The following is a 25,173-nucleotide window of genomic DNA, read 5'->3' as shown; positions in this document are numbered from 1 at the left end:
TTTTTTTAAGATTTTATTTATTTATTTGACAGAGAGACAGCCAGTGAGAGAGGGAACACAAGCAGGGGGAGTGGGAGAGGAAGAAGCAGGCTCCTAGTGGAGAAGCCTGATGTGGGGCTCGATCCCAGGACCCTGGGATCACGCCCTGGGCCGAAGGCAGACGCTTAACGACTGAGCCACCCAGGCGTCCCAGGGCACATTGTTTTAAAAAGAGACTGTTTTCAAGAAAAATTTGAGCTATGGCAACTTTTGTGTGGTAAGTTTGGGAAGTTAAGACCAAATAGTCTGAGATACAAACTCTTCAGTCTGGTAAGATCTGTTCCTCATTCCCCTTTCAGCTTGTTCCCTTCAATTGCCCTGTCACACTTTTTGCCTGAAATTCCTCCTTATCTCACCCCATTCTCTGTCCTTCATCCCCTGCAAGTATTTCCCAGAATATGACAGGAGCCATTTGGTTGTTTAAAAAAAAAAAGAGAGAGAGAGAGGAAAAAACAGACATGACTGGGCCATCTTCAAATGGCTAGATTCCGGGGCACATGGGTGGCTCAGTCAGCTAAGCGTCTGCCTTTAGCTCAGGTCATGATCCCAGGGTCTTAGGATGGAGCCCCATGTCTGGCTCCCTGCTCAGTGGGGCATCTTCTCCCTCTCCCTCTGCCCCTCCCCCTGCTTGTACATATGTGCACACTCTCTCTCTCAAATAAAATCTATATAAAAAAACCCAAATAGCTTGATTTGAAAACACAGGCTATGTGTTTTGTACATGTTTTTGTATTTGCCCACAGCTAGAAAGAAATTAAATACATAGGAACAATTCATGTCTTGTTGGAGGATATGATGATATGTTGATTTTTTTCTAATTTACTAATTTTAGAAAATGTAGATTTGGCCCTTATGCAGTTTGGTTCACTTATTATTTTAAAACTATTATGAAATATTGACAATTTATAATAGAGAATAATAACTTCTCATTCCTCTACCCCTACTTGGGAATAAGTCATCACCACTATAGTTGAAGCCTGAGCCCCCCTTCTCCAGGCAACACCCCTCCGCACACCCAGTGTGGTGTATGTTCTTTCCATGAGCAGTCCTGTGTAGCTTTCCTAGAAATGTATGTCCTCCAACATAACTTATGGCACTGTTTTGCCTGTTTAAAAAACTTTCCACTAGGTCTTTAAGAGTATTTTTTGTTTATTCTTTTGCAAAAAATTAATCTCTGGTTTGGACAGGATTTAATAAATAGGGCTGCTTTTTTTGGCTTTGGTTCTAAGTGTTTGTGTGGAGGCAGGGCCAAAGGCTGGGCACTTGGTATGGTATCTGATTTTCCTCTTTCATACCGCAGTTATACGAATAAGGTAGTGGAAAGAGAAGCAAAGAAAGCTACGCCCCTTGTTTTCCTTCCTAGAGCCTGTGTCTTTGGGTAATAGAAGAATTATTGGAGGACCCAAGCATTCTTCCTTCAGCTCTAGTCCTTACTCCTTTTCTCCATGTTCCTTACTGACTTAGTGTACAGTCCTACCTGGACTCCGAGAAGCCTTGCTGGGCACTTGCTTCATTCCCTCATGTACGTCAGTATCTTGTTGCATGTTGAGTGCTTGCCATGGGACAGACACTCTGCCGGAGGCGAGGCTGCTGCAGTGCTTTGCAGACTTTCCACTGTGGCACCACTAACAGGAGAGAACAGATGTGAACACTTGTGGGGCCCAGGCGGGGGCTAAAGCAGCCCCGCCAGCCATGAGCCAGAAATCTGCAGTTTGACCTTAAAAGCTCTGTGAATCCTGCATTCTTCTCCACAGTATATCTGTATTTTGTATTAAACAATAGTAACTGGCTCTCCCCCAAATCTTCAAGTCAAAGTTGTGCTCCAGGAGGATGCAATATTTTTTTTTCTCCTCTGGCTTTGACACCCCCTCATTTATGCAACATACGTAATTTGTCTTAACAAGTACTGTTACACAGTATTAACATGTTATTGTAACTACTTGCCCTGCTAAACTGTAAGCTTGGTTGGGGCACAGGATATCATTTGTTTTGGTCACTGCCATTGTCCCACCAGTATCTGGAAACAATGGGCTTTCAGTAGATATTTGTTGAATGAATATATAAACCTGAGCTTGAGAAGCCTAAGAATATAAAGAATTACAACATTGTCCCTGTCCTCTGGGAGTTCCTGGTATAGTTGAAGAGAAAACCATGTATGTAACAAACATGAAAAGGTAATGAGAGAGAGCAAAAGATGAACGCCAGATTGGTGACATAAGCAATGTGAATTTAGGAAGAGGAGCAATTTCGGTGGTTTTAGGTGGCCTCAGAAAGTTCCATGACAGAGAGTTGAGGCACTGCATGTAGTGGAATGAGCTCTGGACCAGTGGGTCGCTTCACCTCTGTGCTCATTTTCTTTCTTTCTTTTTTTTAAGATTTTATTTATTCATTTGAGAGAGAGAGAGAAAGCACGAGCAGTGGGGAGGGGCAGAGGGAGAGGGAGAAAGCAGACTCCCCATTGAGCAGGGAGCCCGATGTGGGGCTTGATCCCAGAACCCTGGGATCATGACCTGAGCCGAAGGCAGACAATTAATGGACTGAGCCACCCGGGCGCCCCTGTGCTCATTTTCTTCATTTGCATTTGTTGGATGCCTATTTTGGGTCAAGACTTGTGTTGGGCGCCAGGATTATAACAGTGAATAAAACTGATATAGTCCCCATCCTCACAGATATTAGCAAGGAAGACAGAGATAAAACAAGCAATGGTAATAAAGTCAAGAGCTGTGATCAAGTGGTATGCCATGGGAGAGGGAGGTGACCCAGACCTTGTCTCGGTGTCTGAACAAGGCCTTCATGAGGAATTGAAGCTTATATGAGACCAGAAGATGAATAAGACAGCCTTCAGCTGAGGAGGGTGGGGTAACTAGTGCTCTGAGCAGAGCGAGCAGCATAAGGCACGATCCAGGACCTGGAAGTGGTCCAGGAAGCTGGAGCCAGGATGAGATGGGGAGTGTGATGCAGGATGAGGCTGATGAGGATGACAGGGGCCAGACTGTGAATTTGATTCTTATCCTCAAGGTAATGGGAAGCCACTGGAGAATTTTAAGTAATAGAGCAGGGTTGTTTAAAAAGATCACTTTGGCCATTTGTATGGAGCATGGATGGAGAGTGGGTAAGGCTGGATGTGGCAGTGCAGACAAGTCCAGTAGGTGGATTCTAACACGTTTAGATAAGGTCAGGATTTGGTGATTGATGGGTGGGGAGGAGACAAGGAAAAGAAAGTGTCAAGGATGGCTCCCTGGTTTCTTGGCACCAACTGGAAATTCTAGAGTAGGAGAAGATGTTTGGTAGGACAAATGATGAGAGTGCTTGAGCCAAGTAAAGACGTTGGTTGGCAGTTAGAAATATTTGGATCTAGTCCTCAGGAACAGAGTCTAGGACAAAGATATGGAATTTGGGGTCTTTAACATATGGATTATAGTTAAAACTTAAGAGGCAGTGAGTTCCCCCAGGGAGAATGATAGTGTGAGAAGAGAAGTTCTAAAACAGGACTATTGAGGATGCCAGCGTTTAAAGGGGAGGAAGAGGACTTGCCAAAAGACACCAAGATGGAGTGACCAGGGAAGTGAGAGAAAAACCATCTATGTTGCTGGACTGGATGATCTCTAAGGCCTCAGTCAGCTCTGACATGCTGCGGTCCTGCAGAGCTGTGCACGAAAGCAGAGTGCATGGATAGGCCATGAGAATAGAGAAGGGCATTCCAAGGAATATTACTATATCAGCCAAAGCCCCAACAAGAAACAGAGGACACACTCAAACTGAATAATTTGAAGAAGTTTTAATAAAGAGGCTATTTACAGAGATGTAGGGTGGGTTTAGGAATCCAATAAGGCAGAAATCTGGCACTAGCCACAACAGAGACTCTTCACCACCCCAAGGCCTGAAGTCCTGAATATAAAAGAGCTGCCTGAGAGGAGATGTGACCTTCTGGACCAACCCCCCGCTCTCCCTGCCCTCCAATCTTGCCAGGGCCTGCTGTTGGCCTAACGTAAGCCTGACAGCAAGAGAGCCCATGGATGCAGTGTAAATACATTATATTAGTGGGGCACAGAGCAAGGTGAAGAGTGGATTTAGAGGGGCAAACAGAAGATATCCATAACAATTATCTTGAAAAATGGAAATATATGGGTAAGAGTATATTCATATCCTATTGCTGCTGTTCCAAGTTCAGTGGCTTAAAACAACAAGGATTTATTATGCTACAATTTTGGAGGTTAGAAATCCAAGACAGGTTTCATTGGGCTAACATCAAGGTGTCGTCAGGTCTGCACTCCCTTCGGAAAGCTCTAGAAGAGAATCCATTTCCTTTTCTTTCCCAGCCTCTAGAGGCCGGCCGCATTTCTTGGCTCTCAGACCCTTCCTCTGTCCTCAGAGCCAGCAATCACATCACTCTGACCCTCTGTTTCTGTCATCACATCTCCTCTGGCTCTCCTGCCTTCCTCTTCCATCTTTCAAGAGCCCTTGTGATTCTGTTGGATCCACCCAGATAATCCAGGATAATCTCCCTATTTTAAGATCCTTGATTTAACCCACCTGGTCCCTTTCGCCATGTAAAGTAACATATTCCCAGGTCCTAGAGGATTCGCATTTGGACATCTGAAGGGGCTCATTATTCTGCCTATCACGGGGAGCCAATAAGCCTTTTGGCTGGAGTAGAGTAAGTCCCTGGGAAAGTAATGAAGACAGAAAGCAGAAAGTGCAAACTAAAGCCAAATTATGGAAGTTTTAGATGCTAGACTCTCTGAATTTCATTTTGTAGACAAGAGGGAGCCATTGTAAGTCCTTACCTAGAGAAGTGGCTTTTTAGCAGTAAAGAGAGATGACCCTATTGTGGTGTTCTGTTGCCTTAGAGGGAAGAACAGAAACCTTTCAAGATGCCATTAGAGTAGTTCAGGCCCAAAGGACAAAGGTGCAAAACAAGAGTGATGGGAGGAGGGGCACCTGGGTGGCTCAGTCGTTGGGCATCTGCCTTCGGCTCAGTCATGATCCCAGCATCCGGAATCCTGGGATTGAGCCCCGCATCGGGCTCCCTGCTCAGCAGGAAGCCTGCTTCTCCCTCTCCCACTCCCCCTGCTTGTGTTCCCTCTCTCGCTGTGTCTCTCTCTGTCAAATAAATAAATAAAATCTTAAAAAAAAAAAAAGAGTGATGGGAAGAAGGGGTGGTGTGCACAGTTCTGTGCAGTCAGAATCTACGGGAGATGCTAAACCAGTAGCCATGGAAAGAAGGGGGAGAATCAAAGGGTGGTCAAGTTTTTAAAGTGAAAGACTGGTAGATTAATGGTATGATCTAGAAAATCAGGAGAGCAAGTCAGTTTCATGGGAAGATGTGAAGTTAGGAGTATAGTTGTAGAATCCTGGACCAGAAATATAAATAGAACCTTACCAGCTCTAAGATATCACCAATTGTAAAACACATCAATATTTTATGTACCACTAAGGGAAAAAATGCTGCCAACTAAAATATGATGCATGCTCCCTTAAAAACATAATTTTCACTTTATTGAAGGAACAGTTTTAGACTTACACATAGACTTTTTTTGAAATCTTTTAACTTACATACAACAAATTGCATATATTTGAAGTGTACAGTTTGCTAAGTTTTAACATATGCATGCACCTGTGAAACCATCACAGTCAAGATAGTGAATAAACATATGTATAACTCAGAATTTTCCTTATGTCCTTCCATGATCCCTCCCCCTACCCCTCCCTATCTCTCTCTCTTCCATCCCCAAGCAGCTACGAATTTGCTTTCTGTCATATAAATTACAGTCTCTAGCATTTTAGAGAAATGGAGTCATACTCTATGCATTCTTCTGGGTCTGGCTTCTTTCCTTCAGTATAATCATTGTGGTGTTCATCCATGTTGGTGTGTGTTTCAATAGTTCATTCCTTTTTACTTCTTTTTTTTTTTTTAAAGATTTTTATTTATTTATTCGACAGAGATAGAGACAGCCAGCAAGAGAGGGAACACAAGCAGGGGGAGTGGGAGAGGAAGAAGCAGGCTCATAGCAGAGGAGCCTGATGTGGGGCTCGATCCCACAACGCTGGGATCACGCCCTGAGCCAAAGGCAGACGCTTAACCGCTGTGCCACCCAGGCGCCCCTTCTCCTTTTTACTTCTGAATAGATTCCGTTATGTGGATATACCGGGATTTGTTTATCCACTCACCTACCAATGATCATTCAGTTTATTTACAGTTTTTGGCTAATTGAAATAAAGCTTCTATGAATAGATTTTTTTTAAATTATAGCTCACCCCGGGCATAAAAAGGGAAAATGCAGGGGCGCCTGGGTGGCACAGTGGTTAAGCGTCTGCCTTTGGCTCAGGGCGTGATCCCGGCGTTACAGGATCGAGCCCCACATCAGGCTCCTCTGCTATGAGCCTGCTTCTTCCTCTCCCACTCCCCCTGCTTGTTGTTCCCTCTCTCGCTGGCTGTCTCTATCTCTGTCGAATAAATAAATAAAATCCTTAAAAAAAAAAAAAAGGGAAAATGCAATTGAAGCAATTTGGTTAATATTCTTTAAAAAGTTCTTCACGTTAAGACTGTAACTTTTCCAATCACGTTTTGATTCACAATCATTAATGTCTGTTTTTTTCCACCCAGTATCTCCTCTCTGCCATCCAGCGTGGTAATTTCTTTAAAAACCTGTAAAAGAACTAAAAGCCATTAATGCTGGGCTCTTAAGCCCACTCTGTAATTATGTGGAATGAGCTTAACATGCATCTTCCTTTGGGAGCTTTGCTAAACATGCCTGAGTTGCCACCTGTCTCCCTCCCTGTTAGGTTTTAAAAGAGCAGTCCACTATTTTTACGAGTCCGTGGGATTTTTTTCCCCAAATCCCTGACACCCATTCTTCTAGTTTTGAAGCTGGTGCTTTTGATATTACACATTCGTAAGCAATGTCAAGTACGTCTTGACTGCTGCCGGGCCCCCAGCAGTCATGGGATCATCAAGTGTAAAACACATCTGAATCTCAGAACAGTAAATGTGGGACACTGTGTGACTTCAAGTCCATTAAGAAGGATGGTTCAACCAGTTCCTTTAGATTTAGATCTGTGCCCACCGTCACATGATAAATTAGTGGTAGCTGGGACCAAAACAAAGTACCTATGATCTAATTGGTCTCTGAATTTAGTGGGATGGTTTTTGGGGGAGTGTTTTGTTTGTTTGTTCGTTTTACTGTACGATAGCAATGGAAGCTTAAATGAAGGCTCGCTAATGGGGAAAAGAGCTACATTGTGCATGGAAAAGACACCAAACAGAAAGCCACAAACTTGAATGTGGTGAGCAGCTGAATTAGTAAGAGAGGGAAGCAACATTCTAATAATCCTTTAGTGGCTCACCTACAACCCGTCTCTTCCCTTGCCAACCCATTCTTGATTCCTACCTTTTGGATTACTTTATGTAAGAAACAGGGCCTCTCGGATGATTCCTCTGCTTTCAGCATTTGTGATGGCTTCCCGTCTCCAACAGAACAGAGCCCCGGTTCCTTGGCAGCACTTACAGGGAAGGCCCTTTGCACACGTCCCTTTCTTGCCTTCAGTTCTTTCCTCTCCCTGTAGCACACCAACCGTTCACCAACACACCATTATCCACCTTCTTATCTCTGTGCCTTTGTTTATGCTGTTCCTTTTCTCTGGAACAACCCTTCCCCACCCACATCCGCCTATGGTCTCTTCCTTCAAGGCTCAAAGGCAACCTCTTTTTCACATTTTCCCCTCAAACCCCCCTCCCTTACTGGGTGATTACTTCCTCATGTGTTTTTAAACCTATTTTATACTTCTGCTATCACACTTCTCAAGTGGCATTATCTCTATTTGTGTGTCTCACCGAGCTGTGATCTTCTTGAAGAAGGGATCACATCTTGTTTATCTTTGTGTTCCTGCTTTCTAGACGTGTGCCTGGCAAATAGAAGGTGTACAGCAAATATTAATTGCCTTGAAAGATCTGATTGAGTTTACTACTACCTAAGGAGAAACGCAATCAGCTAAGTACCTTGCTGTTTCCTAAATGCACTATTATCTCTCTAGAGGAGAGATGGAAAATCCTCTGCAAGAAAGATGGGATTGAGTAAGAATAACATCCTGAGTGGAAGTTTAGCAGTGAGGTGGTACAAACGAAGGTGTTGAAAGGAGAACGGACTAGAGGTTTAACGAACTAGGGAGTGTGAGTAAAGACACAAAAAAGAAATGGGATTAGAAAGAAAACAGGAGATGAGAGAAGAAAAAAAAGAGAGGAGAAACGTGGAGAGAGTATGTAGTCAGGATTTTAGAATCTTACTGAGATTCATTGCAGGGAGTTATTGGACAATGCTTTCTCACACAGACGTTCCAAACTCTCTTTCCTGAATGAACCCCATTTTGTATTCTTCACATCACTCTCTCCCTGAAAAGACACAAGTATGCTTCTTAAGACTGCCTTACAATTCGTTCATTGTTTGTCACTGTTTTCTATGGAAAGCTGGAGGAGGCAGAGTAGCGTGCTGGAAAGGCCCCCCACACACACACACCGGGAATCAGGAGGCCTGGCACATCCCAGCTCCGGAGCCTCGAGCAAGGCACTTAGCCACCTTTGCCTCAGAATCTTTTTCTGTCAAATGGGATATTAGTATCTGTCCAGGCTTCCTTTCTGGGTTGTCGGTAAAGATCAAATAAGTGAAAGAATGCCTATGGAAACACTCTGTAAGCTGTCAGGTTGCTGTGCAGATGGAGGTGATGTTACCGTTTCGTGGAATTATTCGTCCAATAAAGACCCATTGGCAGATAGCACAGTCCTTGTCTCCTGCGGATAAGTCCTGTTTGCAGAATAAGATAACAGTGTTTCTTTCTTATTGGTAGTATTCTGAACTCGCAGGAAGCTGGCCTGTTTAAATGTTCGTGACCCATGAGAAGGGCATATAAGAAGCCATGGCACTCCCTTTTCAAAAAGAGCTGGAGAAATACAAGAACATTGATGAAGATGAGCTTCTTGGCAAACTCTCAGAAGAGGAGCTGAAACAGTTGGAAAATGTCCTTGATGACCTAGATCCCAAGGTTAGTGACCCGCAACTGAAGCAGCGTGGTTAAGGGTAGTAGGGAATAAATGGTGTGGCTTGGTCCTTAAACAATAGTGTAGAAATCCCTTAGCTCCAAATACAAATTCTGTGTTCCTCCCCTGATTGTGTCTGGGTCACTTACTCTGCCAGATTCATAAAGAACCTCGGTAGTCCTGTCTGCAATATGATGTGGCAAATGTATTTCTCAAAAACCAATTTAATGTAAATGGTAAAAATATTTTCCATTGCTTGAGAAAGGACTAGTCTGACTTAGGGAAGAAGAAAAGAAAGAGGAAAAGGGAACAAATCTTTCCAGATTTCTTCTGTGAGTTCATACACTCTACCGGGCACAGAAGCCCTTGGGATAAATTATATTACTCCCATTTCATAAATGAGGGGGACAGACGAGGAGAGATAATTTACAGAAGATCCCGTACTAGTGAACATTAGAGATGGTATTTATTTATTAATTTTTTGGAAAGATTTTATTTATTTATTCGACAGAGATAGAGACAGCCAGCGAGAGAGGGAACACAAGCAGGGGGAGTGGGAGAGGAAGAAGCAGGCTCATAGCAGAGGAGCCTGATGTGGGGCTCGATCCCATAACGCCAGGATCGCGCCCTGAGCCGAAGGCAGACGCTTAACTGCTGTGCCACACAGGCGGCCCTAGAGATGGTATTTAAACCAGGCCCTTAACCCCCAAAACAGGTCTTTTTTATATCTCATTTTCTAAAAATGCATAAATAACTTGGAATCTTTGGTGATCTCACAACAATGGATAGATTTGAATTATTATAGCAATAATATCATGTAAATATAAGTGGAGATTCTAATATTTTTATGAGCTCTTAGAAAGCAAAGTAGCTTGTTACAGTGTTTGTTTAGCAAGCACTTTCTTTAGCGCTGATGGTGTTTTTTTAAAATTAAAATCAGAGGCATCCAAAATTGAGATTTTACTGTAAAGAAAAATGTCACTAAAAATTATTTATGTGATATTCTGATATGCCAGACACTTTGGATATTTTATTTACTTTTAAAAATGTTTGTATTTTTGATGGACATTGGGGAGGGTATGTGTTTTGATGAGCACTGGGGATTATATAAGACTGAAGAATCACAGACCTGTACCCCTGAAACAAATAATACATTATATGTTAATTAATTGAATTTAAATTACACAATAAATTAAAAATAAATAAATAGCCCAAAACACAGCCCTATAAAGGAAATGTTTTTATTTTTGAACCTTAAGGAAGGAATCACTAGCTTAATCAAGCAGGTCTGAGCATCTACCCTCATATTTGCTTACGTGCTTGGATGTTTTCCCAGGAAAGAGGCTAGAAATAAGAGAGTATAGCCATGTTGGCTCCTTGTTAGTCTCTGTATGCCTGCTGGGGAGCACCTCAGTTACAGACCTGGCCAAACCTAAGTGTGATCTACAAGGAAGGAGTCCGTGAAAGGTGCCTGGGTTTTTGCTACCACATTCCAGAATGCAGCTGCAGAAGGCTTGGAGGGGGCTCTAGCCATCTGTGTTCTGCCTGTGCACACTGGGGCCTTCCTTCCAGCACATATGTTAGAGAGGTAGGGCCTCAGAGACGTGCCAGAGTCCCCAGCCTTCAGAGCCCACCTGCATCTCTGCACAGGTATCCTTCTCCCTGCCTCCCCCACAGACAGCAGGGCTGGGGGTGGGGCAAGTAACCGAGGATCGGTAGGGCGAACACCGTCCTTCCTGCTCACGCCTCTGTCTCACCAGAGCGCACTGCTACCAGCTGGATTCCGACAGAAAGACCAGACCCAGAAGGCAGCCACTGGCCCGTTTGATCGCGAGCACCTCCTCATGTACCTGGAGAAGGAGGCTTTGGAACAGAAAGACAGGGAAGACTTTGTGCCCTTCACTGGAGAAAAGAAAGGTAAGGGCCCGAGCGTCACATCCTGGGACAAAGGTACTCTTCATATCTTGTCACGGGGGGTCCAGCAGGGGAGCTGCTCTGGGAGTGGGAAAGAAGCCTGAGAACTGGATTCATTATTAAAAAGAATCATGGCTGGTAGAGACATGTCAGTATACTCTTGTCCAAACCTATAGAATGTGCACCACCAAGAGTGGACCCTAATATAAACTATGGACTTGGGTAATAATGATGGCAATGTAGATTCATCAGTTGTAACAAATGTCCCACTCTGCTGTAGGACATTGTCGGGGGAGTATATGGGGACTCTCTGTGCTGTCCTCTGTGAACCTAAAACTGCTGCAAAAAAATAAAGTTTATTAATACAAAAAAATTATGGCAGAATAGGTATTAAATTAATACATATAGTGTAAAGGTACTCAAATTAGTTCTATAAAAAAATATCTTAAGCCCCAAAGAAAAGTCGTTGGCAGTGTGAGGTAGCGTTGGACCTGAAAAAAGGTCCTATAGGCGTTGCTGTGTTTCTCTTAGCCTGGGGCTTTACCAACTGCAGACGTCCCCTCAAGGCCTTTCTGTTCCGTGTCTAGGATAGCTCTGTCACCAGACCTCAGACCTCTAACCTAAGATGCTACCGTGAGAGGCCAGTGCAGTCAACCATTCCCTCATCCAGCATTTACCAAGCACCCACTCTGTGCAGAGCCATGTGCCACATGCTGGCACCACAGTGAACAGGACCCTGCCTTGCCCTCAGGGAGCTTGTGCTCTAGTGAGAGAAGTACTGTGATAGTTCTGGTGAGGCTCTGAGGAGCAAAGGGGTGTTCCTCCATGCTAGGACTGAGCTCAGAACCAAGACAAGGAAAACCCTCCTCCTTAGCTCCCAATCCCAGGCTCCCCTTTGGAGGAAACGTGGGTACCAACAGCCTGTGTGATTTCCTCAGCTACAGACAGGGACTTGGGCCCACAGATACTGATGGAATCATCCGTAACCTCATGGCAACTGCAGTCCTTTTAAAATGCAAATCAGATCATGTCACTTCCCTGCTTAAAGTCTCAAATCCTCACTTATGGTCCTCAGTGCCCTGGGAGACCTCACCTTACCCACCTCTCTGATCATCTTTCCCCTTCCCTTGCCGAGCCTCAGCCCCACCGTCTGCATTCAGTTCCCCAAACCTGCTGAGTTCTTTTCCCATCCCAGGATCTACTCATGACCTCTTCCTTGCGACCCACATCCTCATTTTTCACATTCTAAAAGTCTCAGCTTAAACGTCAGGGCCTCGGGCTTTCCCCAACCCTTCTGTCTAAAACAGATCCCTTCTCTCTGCCATGACACTCGTGTCACTTTCATAGCACTGTGTTCGTCATTTTGTTTATTTACTTTGGGTTTTGTGTGTTTCCCACCTTCGATGAGATCTCCACAGTGGGACTGTGTGTCTCTTGCCTCCCAGCATAGAAGCTGGCACAGGGGAGGCACTTGATAAATACAGGTTCGGATGAATGCCGTCTGGGAGCTTCTGTACGGAGCCAGGGCAGCAGGAGCGCCCCTCCTCAGCTGGCGTGAGTCAGAGAGCTGCTGCCTCCCGTCCCGCGGCGTCTGGGTCTCCTCTGAATCATGCTCATTTGATGGATGGGCACCATGATCCGTCATGTCAATTTATTAAGAAAGCGAAGTTGGACAGTGACAAATTGGGCAAATACCCATAGAAATATGGAACTGTTTCCATGGCAGCTTCGCTGCTATTGGACGAAGTTCATTGTGAAAGAAAAATTACAACGTCAAATCTTCAATAAAATCTGAATTAACGTCCAGTGTTAGGGTAGTGACAGAATAATAAAAGGAAAGCTGTGGTCTCTTCTCAGAGTAGAGGTCTGAAGAGCGGCAGTGGTGAATTATCTCTCGATCCGGATGAACATGCAGGTGATTCACAGGGGAGTGGGAACACAACTGGGCAAAATGAGCATAGAGCAAGCTTTCCAAACAGAGCAGAGGGAACAGAGTAGAAGGACCAGCGGAAGGACCAGCGGATGATCTGGAAGCGGTGGAAGCTGCCGTAAAGGCCTCAGGAGAAGGGCTGGACAACCTCAGCTCCGAATGCCCCGGGCCCTTGGGTTCCTGGGCCATGTTTCACTCTCGGCGGTAGCTTTATTTGCTCAGAGCTTGTTTGGTTGCCCGCCCCCCAGGAATGGAAGTGCAGGAGCAGTTGTCCTAAAGTTCGACTGCTGTGGGCCACCTGTGCACGTGGCACTGAGGGTAATCCTAAACACTAGCAGGAAGGAGGAATGTAGAAGCCTATTTGACTCCGGAACCAGGATCATCTGAGCCACAAAGAAAATGCTTCAGGTTATAGATACTATGGAAAATAAGTGTGGGATGAACCCCAGTGTCTGAGATTTTATTGGCTGGTTATTTTCTTTTTTCATTTTCTATCTTCTGGCCATTCTCCTTGTATTTTTCATCATGCTCCAGTGTATTGTCCTTCTTTCTGGGAAAGGTGGCAGCTTATGTGATGTGGAGGCAGGAAGCAGGGTGATGGTGAGTGGTGGAGACCTTGTGGCCAGGATGCCCAGACTGACCACAAGCAGTGGTGTTTCTCTAGGGTGAGCAGTGCTGCCCGGTCCCTGATTTCATATCTAATCATTTGAAGATCTGGTAAACTATCAGGAAGTCCACAGCCCCTGCAACCAGGGACACCTCTTGGAGAGGATTTATGGAGGAGAGTTACTGACCCTTACTTTTCCAACGGGAGTGAGGAAGGGCTGGCTATCCAGAGAGACCTGGAAGCAGTGTTGGTCTCCATTGGCTGAAGCGGGAGCCAGCTCTCTGTTCTACCCAAGATGACAAAGAGAAGGCAGTGGAAGGGTGAGTCTTTAGGGAACTCCGAAGATCAAATTAGAAGAGACCAATTTCAAAGATCATGCCAAGAAGTAAGAGCAGCTCCAGAAAAGAAACCAAGAGTCAAAAGCTGGAAAGAATTGAAAAAGAGTGTAAGTAACTGGGTGTTTACCCCAAAATACAGACGGAGTGAAGAGAAGGGCCACATGCACCCCAATGTTCATAGCAGCATTGTCCACAATAGCTAAATCATGGAAGGAGCCGAGATGCCCTTCAACAGATGACTGGATTAAGAAGCTGTGGTCCATATATACAATGGAATATTACTCAGCTATCAGAAAGAACGAATTCTCAACATTTGCTGCAACATGGACGGCACTGGAGCAGATAATGCTAAGTGAAATAAGTCAAGCAGAGAAAGACAATTATCATATGATTTCTCTCATCTATGGAACATAAGAACTAGGATGATCGGTAGGGAAAGAAAGGGGGGGTAATCAGAAGGGGGAATGAAACATGAGAGACTATGGGCTATGAGAAAGAAACTGGGGGCCTCAGAGGGGAGGGGGGTGGGAGAATGGGATAGACCAGTGATGGGTAGTAAGGAGGGCATATATTGCATGGTGCACTGGGTGTTATACGCAACTAATGAATCATCGAGCTTTACATCGGAATCCGGGGATGTACTGTATGGTGACTAACATAATATAATAAAAAATCATTAAAAAAAAAAAAAGAAAAAGAGTGTAAGTAGGTCTGGAGTATTGCTATAGCAGCTCTGGAATGTCCTGGGGTTCCCCTTATGAGTCATTGCATGCGTGGGATGTGGGTGCGTTGAGCTGGCTGGAAGTTAGGAGCAGGTAATATGTCCTTCTCCCAGAGATGTGATCTTCAGTCCAGAGGTGGGCCGAGGAGGTAGGGCATGGATATTGGCATATTCAGAAGGGAGTCAGGGGCAAAACAAATGGAATCTGATTATGAGGATGAAGCAGGAGATGATGGCAGAGTGTGCGCATGTGGGAAGCACGGAAAACCTTGCTCACAGACCTCCACAATTTCTAAACATGTCAATCCCGATTTCTCCTTTTAAATCTGACTTCCTTTGGTATGTCTAGACAGGTAGCTGTGTCCCCGGGGTACTACACTCCTCCAAGTGACCCCAGATAGAGCACCCTGGTGGTCTACAATCTCAATCTAGGGAGGAAAACTCTGGCAGAGTGCAGGTTTGTCCCTCAGGAACACCTGGGGCTGTCTGGGTGACTCTGCCTCCAATATTTGTAGGGTTCAAGGCAAGAACACAAATAGGAGCCCATGTGCCATCTTTTATAAATATTTAAAAGCAAATAAACTGTTAAAATATGTTCTATCCTCTTAAAATATGCCTAGAAGCCCAGAATTCTTGGGCTTCCAGAAGTTCCATGCAAGCATATGGGTCTGTCCTGCACTGCTAGGGCCTCACACATATTTGACACCCAGCCTACAGATCCAAGCTTCATCCACACTCACCCACAAATAGCCTCCCCCTGGCCTGGGGGTGCCCACTCCAGCAATGTGATGTGCCTTCAGGAGGATGGACATGGGGAAGGGCTGCATGTAGGCCCTGGAAGCAAGTGCAGGGTCTTTGAGCAGGGAATTCCAGGCTCCCAGATGCCTGGAGCGTGGCCTAGCAGGTGGCCTGGTTTCTGGATGGGGATGTCCCTTTGGCCCCATAACCCCCTCCCTTGATGTGGGGAGGAGGGAGACTGCAGGAGAGGAGGACCAGAGTGGGCTCTGTAAACCATGGGGCCAATGGTAGGGCCTCTGTTGCCCAGGTCTAAGGACAATGCTGGTGATCGATGGTAGAGAGGTGGTAGAAACCATCGTTTCCTTCTCCATTTAAGGACCATAGGCTCCTCAGATCTCTGTGTTGCAGAATGCCAGAATCCTCCTCTGATATTCCTTCCCTCTGATGGTGGATTAATGATACCACCATCACCCCAGCAATGAAGGAATCCCAGTTGGGTGTGCAGTGGCTTAATGATGCGGCTCTCAGTGGCCAAGCTGCATTGTCTGGTCAGTCCTTTTACCCTACCCTGGTCAGCAGCACACAATGGTTTTTGTTTTCCTTCTGATTTAAAGGAAGAGTCTTCATCCCCAAAGAAAAGCCCATAGAAACTCGTAAAGAAGAAAAAGTGACCCTTGACCCAGAACTGGAAGAAGCTTTGGCCAGCGCCTCCGACACCGAGCTCTATGATCTTGCAGGTTAGTCCTCAGCCCTGGGAAGCTTCATTGTCTGGCTGTGGAGCTCCAGGCACACACGGCAGCCTCTGCGCTTCTCAGTAACTACTGATCAATATTGCAGTACCAGGACGACTTCAACTATTATGTAGCCGTAAGACTCGCTGCAAGTGACTTCACCTCTCTGAGCCAGTCTTACTTTGCTCTATCTCAGCTGTAAAATGCAAATTCCTATCTCGGCTATAAAATACCCCAATAACACCCTTCCTACAAAACTCAAGAGTTTGAGACACCAAAAAGAAGGAATCTAAAGGAGTGTTGAGAACTTAAACAATGAAATAGTTTGGCTTTCACATTTGGCGTTTTATCACATTTTATCATCATAAAGTGTCCATGAAGTTCTTGCTCTCCCCCCTCCCCCCGGTCACTGTTGGCATTTTGATTGCCACGAAGAGGTCTGTTAGCCTAACCGTGGAGCAGCAGTTATTTACCATTATACCCACACAGTAATTAAAGCCATATTCAGCTCGATCTGCTCATCTTTTTCTAGTTTTCTTAACAGTAGCAACAAAATAATCATTGGTGTTATGGTTTGAATTGGTTCTACATACAGATAGACAAAACATAGTATTAAAGAATGAGTAGTCAAGACGGTGGTAGTTTTGGGGTCAGCAAACCATGACTTGCCTCCTGTGTTTGTAAATAAAGTTTTATTGGAACATAGCAATGACAACAAAAGAATATGTCACAAAAGTAAGTTTCTCACCCTAGTGAAGTCCTCTCCCCTTTCTACTATATCCTTCAAGAAAGATTCCACGCATCTACCAGCGTATTTGTGCATGAATGGGATGCGTTTTTTTCCAAGGGGGATGTAAATTTGCGTTATTAGGGTTATTAGATCACTAGAGGATAAAGGTGCTTTAAAAACAGCCCATACTTGGGCGCCTGGGTAGTGCCGTTGGGTAAGTGTCCAACTCTGGATTTCGGCTCAGGTCCTGACCTCAGGGTCGTGGGATCGAGCCTGGAGTTGGGCACTGTCCTCAGTGTCGAGTCTGCTTGAGATTCTCTCTCCATCTCCCTCTACCCTCTCACTTGTGCTTTCTTTCTCTTAAAGATAAAAAAACTTTAAAAAATAAAATAAAAATAAAAAATAGTTCACGAGCCTTAGCAAGAATCTTCGTATCTTTATTCCACTGAAAGACATTTGTAATAATAAACCCATCCTCCCGCCCAGGAGAACCAGCATACCTACCATCTCAGCTACATCTTTGTTCCTTCTGTGATAATACCAGTGGTCAATACTAAGCTCACATATTTGAACCTCTCTCAGAAATCACTCCAGGAATTGAGGCACCTGCATCACACAGTTAAGAAGGTGCTTTGCAGTGACCTTTCTTCTTAGCCGTGCGGTTGCTGTGGAGGGATCCTCTTATGGTTACCGCTCCTCTCAAGGGTTGTCTCGTGGTTTCTACTAGAATTGCCCAAAGGGAGAATGCAGGGCTAGACTTGAATTCCCAGGAAATGCTTAAGAAAGGAGAAAGAGAAAAACACCAATCGTCTGGAAGAATCTAGATTCCGAAATTCGTACAATAAAACCAGGGGAATAATCCAGATAAAAAACTGTCTTGTTCATCTCTACTCAACCTCGCTCCCTCATCAGGTGCTTCCTCAGAACTCAGGAGGAAGCCCACATGAGGGTGGGTAACAGCCTTTTCTCGGGGGTGGACCTTTCTGGAAGGTCAAGAGCAGCCCCATGAGTGGGTGGGCTGACAGCCAGTGAGGTTTCGATAGGAAAGAGCATCAATGCCCTATCAGGTAGACAGCAGAAAGACAGTCATCAAGGGAGCACAGCTGACCTCCAAAACAGCACTTCCTGGAGCAGCTTGATCTCAGCATGGTCACCAGTTCTGCTGGCCTAGAGATTCAATCTTGTCAGTGCACATAGGAGCCGTCAGTCTGGGGACGATCCACTAGCCAGACTCAAAGGAACAGATAAAACAAAAATTAAAACTTGGCAGTGGGAGCCAAATTATAATTAGAAGTTGCTTAGTGAATATGGGGCCAGAGCAAGATATATTTGGATGATCCGTGGTCTGTTTATCAAACAGGGCGTCTTCTCCCTAGGCAGTGCCAGAAACATAGCGCCAAATTCTTATTTATGTAACAAGAATTTGTAAAGCACTTAGAACAGTGTCTGACACATGAGAAGTCATTTAACCTTTGTAACACTGAAAGTATAATTATTATCCCTACCTTACTGATGATGAAGCATGCTCAGAGGCCTTTAGTAACTTCCTAAGTCACACAGGTAGTATGGGACAAACCAGGATTCCAGCTCTGGCCGACGGCTCCTGAGTGCCACTCTTAACCCTGGGCTCGTTGACTCTAAATATTTGCCCTTTACTGCACTGCTGCTGGCTGCCTCCCTTCTCCCGATGTGTAGATTACAGTGCAACTGACGAGAGAGATTCCTCTGCCTCCTGCTGACAGACTCCCTGCTCTGGAAGCCTTCTCCAGGTGGCCGGTCTCTGGTCTCTCCCGTATAATTTCGTTAGCAAAGGGGGCAGTTGTTTTTTAGCCTGCCCAGACCTCATTCTGGCCCAGGGCCGTTTCTTGCATCCTTTGCTGCCTCCTGGTGTAAGCTCCCCGTAATACAGGAGATGCAAAATCTCAGTATGCTTATCCGACCTTTTATTGCTGACGTCTCTTTTGTTTCCCATCCTAGGATCCCTAACCTGGAGGACAACTGCTGTTGGTACTGAGAGATTGAGGTGGCTTTCACTGAAAGAGGCCCATGCTCTTTCTGCCATTTGCTGTAATCTGTATAATGTTAGATCTGAAAGTATCCTTAGACTCAGTTCCATGCTAACATTTTACAGATGAGAAAACAGAAAGGTTGAATCTACTTAACTAGGAGGTCTAAGCAGGTTTTCAGTAATTTGGGGGCATAACTAGACCATTGTCCTGCAGATCCTAAATGACTCTATGTGTTTAGTCACAGAGAGACATATGAAAATTGCTGGTGGCAATGGAAAAGGATTGGATTTTTAAAAATGTGTAAGCTTATTTAACACTACATTGTGTCCCACACACTATGCAAGGCAAGGGGGTTCTGGAGACTTACTTTATGATATGAAGAATTGATCTTCCAGGGGCAAATTAACATTGTGGGTATCCTAACATGCCTTCCTAAACATAATACATGTTTACTGATGATCTTTGTTTCTAGCTGTTCTTGGAGTACACAATTTACTGAACAATCCAAAGTTTGATGAAGAAACAGCCAGCACTAAAGGTGGCAAAGTGCCTGTGAGAAGTAAGTTGATGTGGAATCTGTGGTTTGTGAAACTTGGGAGCTCCAGGTTGTTGTTGTTAAGAGGGAGGCCGTTGACTGGGGTGCCTGTTGAATCCAGATTTCCATCTTGCAGACTTTGCAGGTGGATTCTGTCTGTTCACCAAGGATCCATCACTGGGCTCTGAGCAATCAAACCAGAACAGGGAAGCCAATTATCAAAGTCCTGTTTTGCAGCATAATGTACCAATCGGGTGTGTTTTGCCCAGAACATACTCTTTGGTCTGTTCCGTCAGAATACAAAATTGCTGATAAAAAGGTGACATAGCACAGATTGCAAACAGAGTTTCATGTTTCTAATGATGTTTTTTAATCAACTATAGTATTTTTGACAAGTTCCCTTCTCTATTTGGGTGTCTTTTTGTGTCAGTAATGGACACAGGTCGTTAGAATTTGAATACCCACCTCCCCCAGAGAGCAGGAAAGACACACTGGCATAGACTTACTGGCACAGAAAGTTCGAGACCACAATTCTCTGTATTAGCATTTCCTGGAGAAGTATTAGACTCTCTCACTGACTCATTCATTAGTTATCTACTAAATACCTGCTATGTGTCAGGAATGTTCTAGGCTTAGGTACAAAGATAAAAAATGGTCTCTGTCCAAAGGAACTTACCTATCCAGGGTTAGGATGGAGCAATAATCAGGTAATTTTGCTACAGTGTGGTGCAGGTGCTGTAAAAATTTACAGAAGATCACAGCTTTCTTAGGTTAATTGTATTTTATTCTCTTTGAAGGAGTTTGAGCAGGTGCTTTCTAGTCTGAGTAGCATATTTAGAAACCATCATTTATACCGGGCTGTTTATCCAGACAATAAGCAATGTTACTTTCGTTTTTTTTCTTTTTGTCTTTTTATACGTGCAGATGAAAAAATGAGTATCCTTTTTAACTTCAGTATCAAAGGGTAGCATTCTAACAGCATATTTGCTATTAAAAGTCTGCTGCATTATCTTCTGGGCTTTTGTGCATATACGTATCATTAACTTTTTTAAGACTATTTTTTAGGGAAATTTTAGGTACACAACAAAATTGAACAGAAGGCACAAAGATTTCCCATATACTCCCTGCCCCCAATTCATGCACAGCCTCCCCCAGTATCAACATCCCCCACCAGAGTGGTACATATGTTACACTTGATGAACTTACACTGACACATCATTATCACCCGAAGTCCATTGTTTACATTAGGGTTCACTCTTGGGGTTGCACATTCTGTGGGTTTGGACAAGGGTAGAGTGATGTGTGTCCACCACTGGAGTATCATGCAGAGTAGTTCGTCCTAAAAGTCCTCTCTGCTCACCTATTCACCTTTCTCTCTCCCTAACTCCTGACGACCACTGGTCTTGCTAATGTGTCTATAGTTTTGCCTTTTCCAGATTGTCATGTAGTTGGAATCATACAGTGTGTAGCCCTTTCAGATTGGCTTCTTTCACTTTGTAATATACATTTAAGTTTCCTCCAGGCCTTTTCAGGCTTAATAGCTCATTTCTTTTTAGCACTGCAAAATACCCTATTGTAAGGATGTATTTATTTATCCATTCACTTACTGAAGGACATCACGGTTGCTTCCAGGTCTTGGCAGTTATGTATAAAGCTTCTGTAACCGTCCCTTGTGGATGTTTTTGTGTGGATATGAGCTTTCAGCTCCTTTGGGTAAACATCAAAGAGTGTGACTGTTAGATCGTACGATAACAGTATGTTTGGTCTTGTAAGAAACCACAGAACTGTCTTGCAAGGTGGTTGTAACATTTTGCATTCTCACTAGCAAAGAATGAGAGTTTCTGTTGCTCCACTCTTAGCTAGCATTCGGTTTTATCAGTTTTCCAGATTGAGGTTATTCTAATAAGTGTGTAGTAGTGATTTCAATTTGCATTTCCCCAATGACATATTATGTGGAGCGTCTTTGCATATGCTTGCTTGCCATCTGCATATCTTCTTTTGCCAGGTGTCTGTTAAGGTCTTTGGCCTAATTTTTAATCAGGTTGTTGTCCTGTTGTTGAGTTTTAAGAGTTCTTCATATATTTTGGATAACAATCCTTTATTAGATATGTATTTTGCACATTTTTTTCTGAATAGAAAATTATAATTTTAGTGAAGTCCAGCTTATCAATTCTTTCTTTCACGGACCAAGCCTTTGGTGTTGTATCTAAACTTTAGTCACTGCTAAACCCTAGGTTATTTAGATTTTCTCCTGTGTTATCTTCTAGGAGTTTCCTAGTTTTCCATTTTACAATTAGGTGATACGTTTTGACTTAATTTTTGTGAAGGGTATAAGGTCTGTGTCTAGATTTTTTTTTTTTTTGCATGTGGTTGTCTAGTCTCTCCCAATGTCTCTCCATTTAGTTCTTTTTTTATTTTTTTCAATAAAGTTTTGTAGTTTTCCTCATATAGATCTTGTACGTATTTTGTCATATTTATACGTATTTCATTTTCCATTAACTTTTTTTTTAAAGATTTTATTTATTTATTCGACAGAGATAGAGACAGCCAGCGAGAGAGGGAACACAGGCAGGGGGAGTGGGAGAGGAAGAAGCAGGCTCATAGCGGAAGAGCCTGATGTGGGGCTAGATCCCATAACGCCGGGATCACGCCCTGAGCTGAAGGCAGACGCTTAACCGCTGTGCCACCCAGGTGCCCCCATTAACTTTTTTTTCAAATTGTGGTTCTTTTATCAGTACATGTAGGTCTCCCTCATTCTTTTAATGAATAGGTAGCATCTTATTACATGATTATGCTATAAGTTATTTAACCATTTTCGCATTGATGGGCATTTTATTTATCATTTTGTCACAAGTAATACTTCAGTGAACATCCCTGAATATATGTCTTTATGTATCCATGCTATTTTTTCCTGTACATGAGATTTCTGGATACATAATTACTGGGTCAGAGAGTACCCACATTTTACATTTTGATAGGTGAGGCCAAATGACTCTCCCAAAAAGTTTGCTTCCGCTTACATTCTCATCAACAGCATAAGATAATGCATTTTACTCCACATTGTTGCCAGTTGTACATGTTATCTCTTTTTACATTTGTTTGCTAGTTGAAAGGTATTTCATTTTTTAATGACTTTTTATATTTTTGATTGAGTGGCAGAGACTCTTCTGATCATCTTGTTTGTTCATTTTTAGTTGGGTTGTCTACTGATTTGTAGGAGCTCTGTGTGTATTGAGATATTAACACTGTGTATGTTAAATATATGCTGCAAACATTTTCTGTTAACTGCTTTTGAGAATTGTTCCATTTTGCCCTTCTATCCCTTTCTCTTCCCATATCATTGTCAAAATTAAAGCTCCAAAATGGATATCAGAGAAGGGTGAGGTGTGGTCAAGAGGCCAGAGAGGGCACCTGGCTGGCTCGGTCAGTAGAGCATGCGACTCTTGATCTCGGGGTCATGAGATTTAACCCCACTTTGGATGTGGAGCCTACTTAAAAATAATAATTAATTAATTTTAAAAAAGATTCCAGAAGAATAGTCTAGTTTTGGAAATGAAGAGACTGTATTTCTTTTTTGCATCTCAGATTCTATAGTTTGATTATTATAGTCTGAAAGTGGTCCATATACAGCAGCAATAACTGCCCGTGGATTTGGGGGTGGGGTGGCTGGCGTTTGATATAGGGCCTCCTGCACTTTTGGTTCCATGTAGCATCAGCTGCTGAGACTTCTTCTCGTGGCAGGTGAGAAACATCAACCTTTGAAACTGTAGCTCAGAACCATGCCATTCCCATGTTTGCTTAGTTGAGAATAAGCTTTACTATTATTGCTATTAGAGTATTATTAGAATCAGAGCATAGGAAGGAAAGGTCATTTTTGAGGAAGTCATCTCTGATTTTGGCAGGAGACCCCTTACATTTTTTCTTTTAAAATTAGAATTTGTAAAAATAATCATAATAATAATAAATTAAATTAAAATTTGTGTGTTAGATGTGGTCAAAGGTGAGAAGGTCAAGCCAATATTTGAGGAACCACCCAATCCTACCAATGTGGAAGTAAGTCTGCAGCAGATGAAAGCCAATGATTCCAGCCTGCAAGAAGTCAACCTCAACAACATTAAGGTATTTCATTTTGATTATTGTCAGTCACTGGATTTATCATGAGAAAATTTAATGGTGATGACCGATTGCCTGCTTTCACACCTGTTTCCAATCCCTTGTAGTCACTGATTTTAAGACAAGATATCCTCTTCAAAGGAAGAAATTTTTAAAAAGTGATTTCTGGAATTCTTTGGAAAGAATCATAGTATTCGCATTAGATATAGAATATTGGTTATCTACTGCTGGGTAATAACTCCAAAACTTAGAGCCTTAAAGCAGCAAACATTTGTTACATCACACAGTTTTTGAGTAGCAGGAATCTGGACTTAGCTGGGGAGTTGTGGCTCAGGATCCCAAGTGAGGCTGTTAGTAAAGCTGTCACCAAGGGCTAGTCATCTGAAGGCTTGACTGGGACAGGAGGATCCACTTTCGGGATGGCACACTCATGTGGCTGTTGGCAGGAAGCCTCAATTTCTCAATCCATGGGTCTCTCCATAGAGCTGCCTCAGTGTCCTCGTGTCATGACAGCGGGCTTCCCCCAGTGCAAGTGGTCAAAGAGAAAAAGAGCAAGCAGGAAGCCACAGTGCCTTACATGGCCTATTCTCTGAAGTCACAATTGTCACTTCTGCTTTATTCTATTTGGTAATTAGTCATGTTACTCTCAAAGGGAGGGGAAGGAAGGGTGTGTGTGAGAGAGAGAGAGGACATCGCCTGGCATCTATTTTGTTACTTCTTTTTGGGCCAACATCTGCCATGTAATAATAATAACTGACTTGGATTGAGTACTCACCATGGGCCATACCCTTTGCTAAATCCTTGAAATTCATTACAGTAGTTCCCTGTTATCTGTGGTTTTGCTTTTCATGGCTTCAGTTACCCTCAGTCAACCACAGTGCAGAAGTAGGCAATCTGGGGCGCCTGGGTGGCACAGCGGTTAAGCGTCTGCCTTCGGCTCAGGGTGTGATCCCGGTGTTATGGGATCAAGCCCCACATTAGGCTCCTCCGCTATGAGCCTGCTTCTTCCTCTCCCACTCCCCCTGCTTGTGTTCCCTCTCTCGCTGTCTGTCTCTATCTCTTGTCGAATAAATAAATAAAATCTTTAAAAAAAAAAAAAAGTAGGCAATCTTCCTGACATACTGTCAGAAGATAGTAGCCTAAACTTCTACCACAATGCTTATGTCATGCACCTCACCTCACTTCATCACACAGGAATTTTATCATCTCACATAATCATAAGAAGAAGGGTGAGTATAGCTCTATTTTGAAAGAGAGGCCACATTTGTATAACTTTTATTATAATATATTGTTACAATTATTCTATTTTATTATTGGTTACTGTTGTCAATCTCTTACTGTGCCTAAGTTATAAATTAAACTTTATCATAGGTATGTATGTATAGGAAAAAAGCAAAATATGTATAGTGTTCAGTGCTCTCCATGGTTGCAGGCATCCATGGGGTTCTTGGAACATATCCCCCATGGATAAGGGAGACTACTGTATCTCATTTAATCCTTAGCGGCACTCTTAAAGAGGTGAAGTTGCTTATGGCCACAGAGCTAGGGCTAGTCCGTAGTGCATCCAGGATTCATGCCAACCTCTAGTGCACCCCATATTGCCTCCCTCCCAGTGGTCAGGACTATGCTGAGTGCTGTGGAAGAGGGAATAAGATTCATTTGGTCTTTGTTCTGAAAAACTTATAGTAGGAGAAAAACAGTAAATAAAGAACTACAACATGATGTTGTAAACCCCCA

At 43.6% G+C, this 25,173-nt stretch overlaps 1 protein-coding gene across 1 annotated transcript in view; it reads left to right on the top strand.

Annotated features, from left to right (window-relative positions):
• TMOD2 (tropomodulin 2) overlaps positions 1-25,173 on the top strand; it is a 52,290-nt gene that overhangs the window by 4,319 nt on the left and 22,798 nt on the right. Inside the window, exons 2-6 of the mRNA XM_011226470.3 lie at positions 8,881-9,075; positions 10,831-10,987; positions 15,933-16,055; positions 19,261-19,347; positions 23,312-23,442. Coding sequence (XP_011224772.1) covers positions 8,950-9,075; positions 10,831-10,987; positions 15,933-16,055; positions 19,261-19,347; positions 23,312-23,442 — 624 coding nt within the window. The 5' untranslated portion in view covers positions 8,881-8,949. The remainder of the gene's footprint in view (positions 1-8,880; positions 9,076-10,830; positions 10,988-15,932; positions 16,056-19,260; positions 19,348-23,311; positions 23,443-25,173) is intronic.

This window comes from Ailuropoda melanoleuca, chromosome 5 (genome assembly GCF_002007445.2).
Source record: "Ailuropoda melanoleuca isolate Jingjing chromosome 5, ASM200744v2, whole genome shotgun sequence".
NCBI classification, from domain to species: Eukaryota; Metazoa; Chordata; class Mammalia; order Carnivora; family Ursidae; genus Ailuropoda; species Ailuropoda melanoleuca.
The sequence above is the reverse complement of the archived record's forward strand: the minus strand, read 5'-3'. Positions and strand labels throughout refer to the sequence as shown.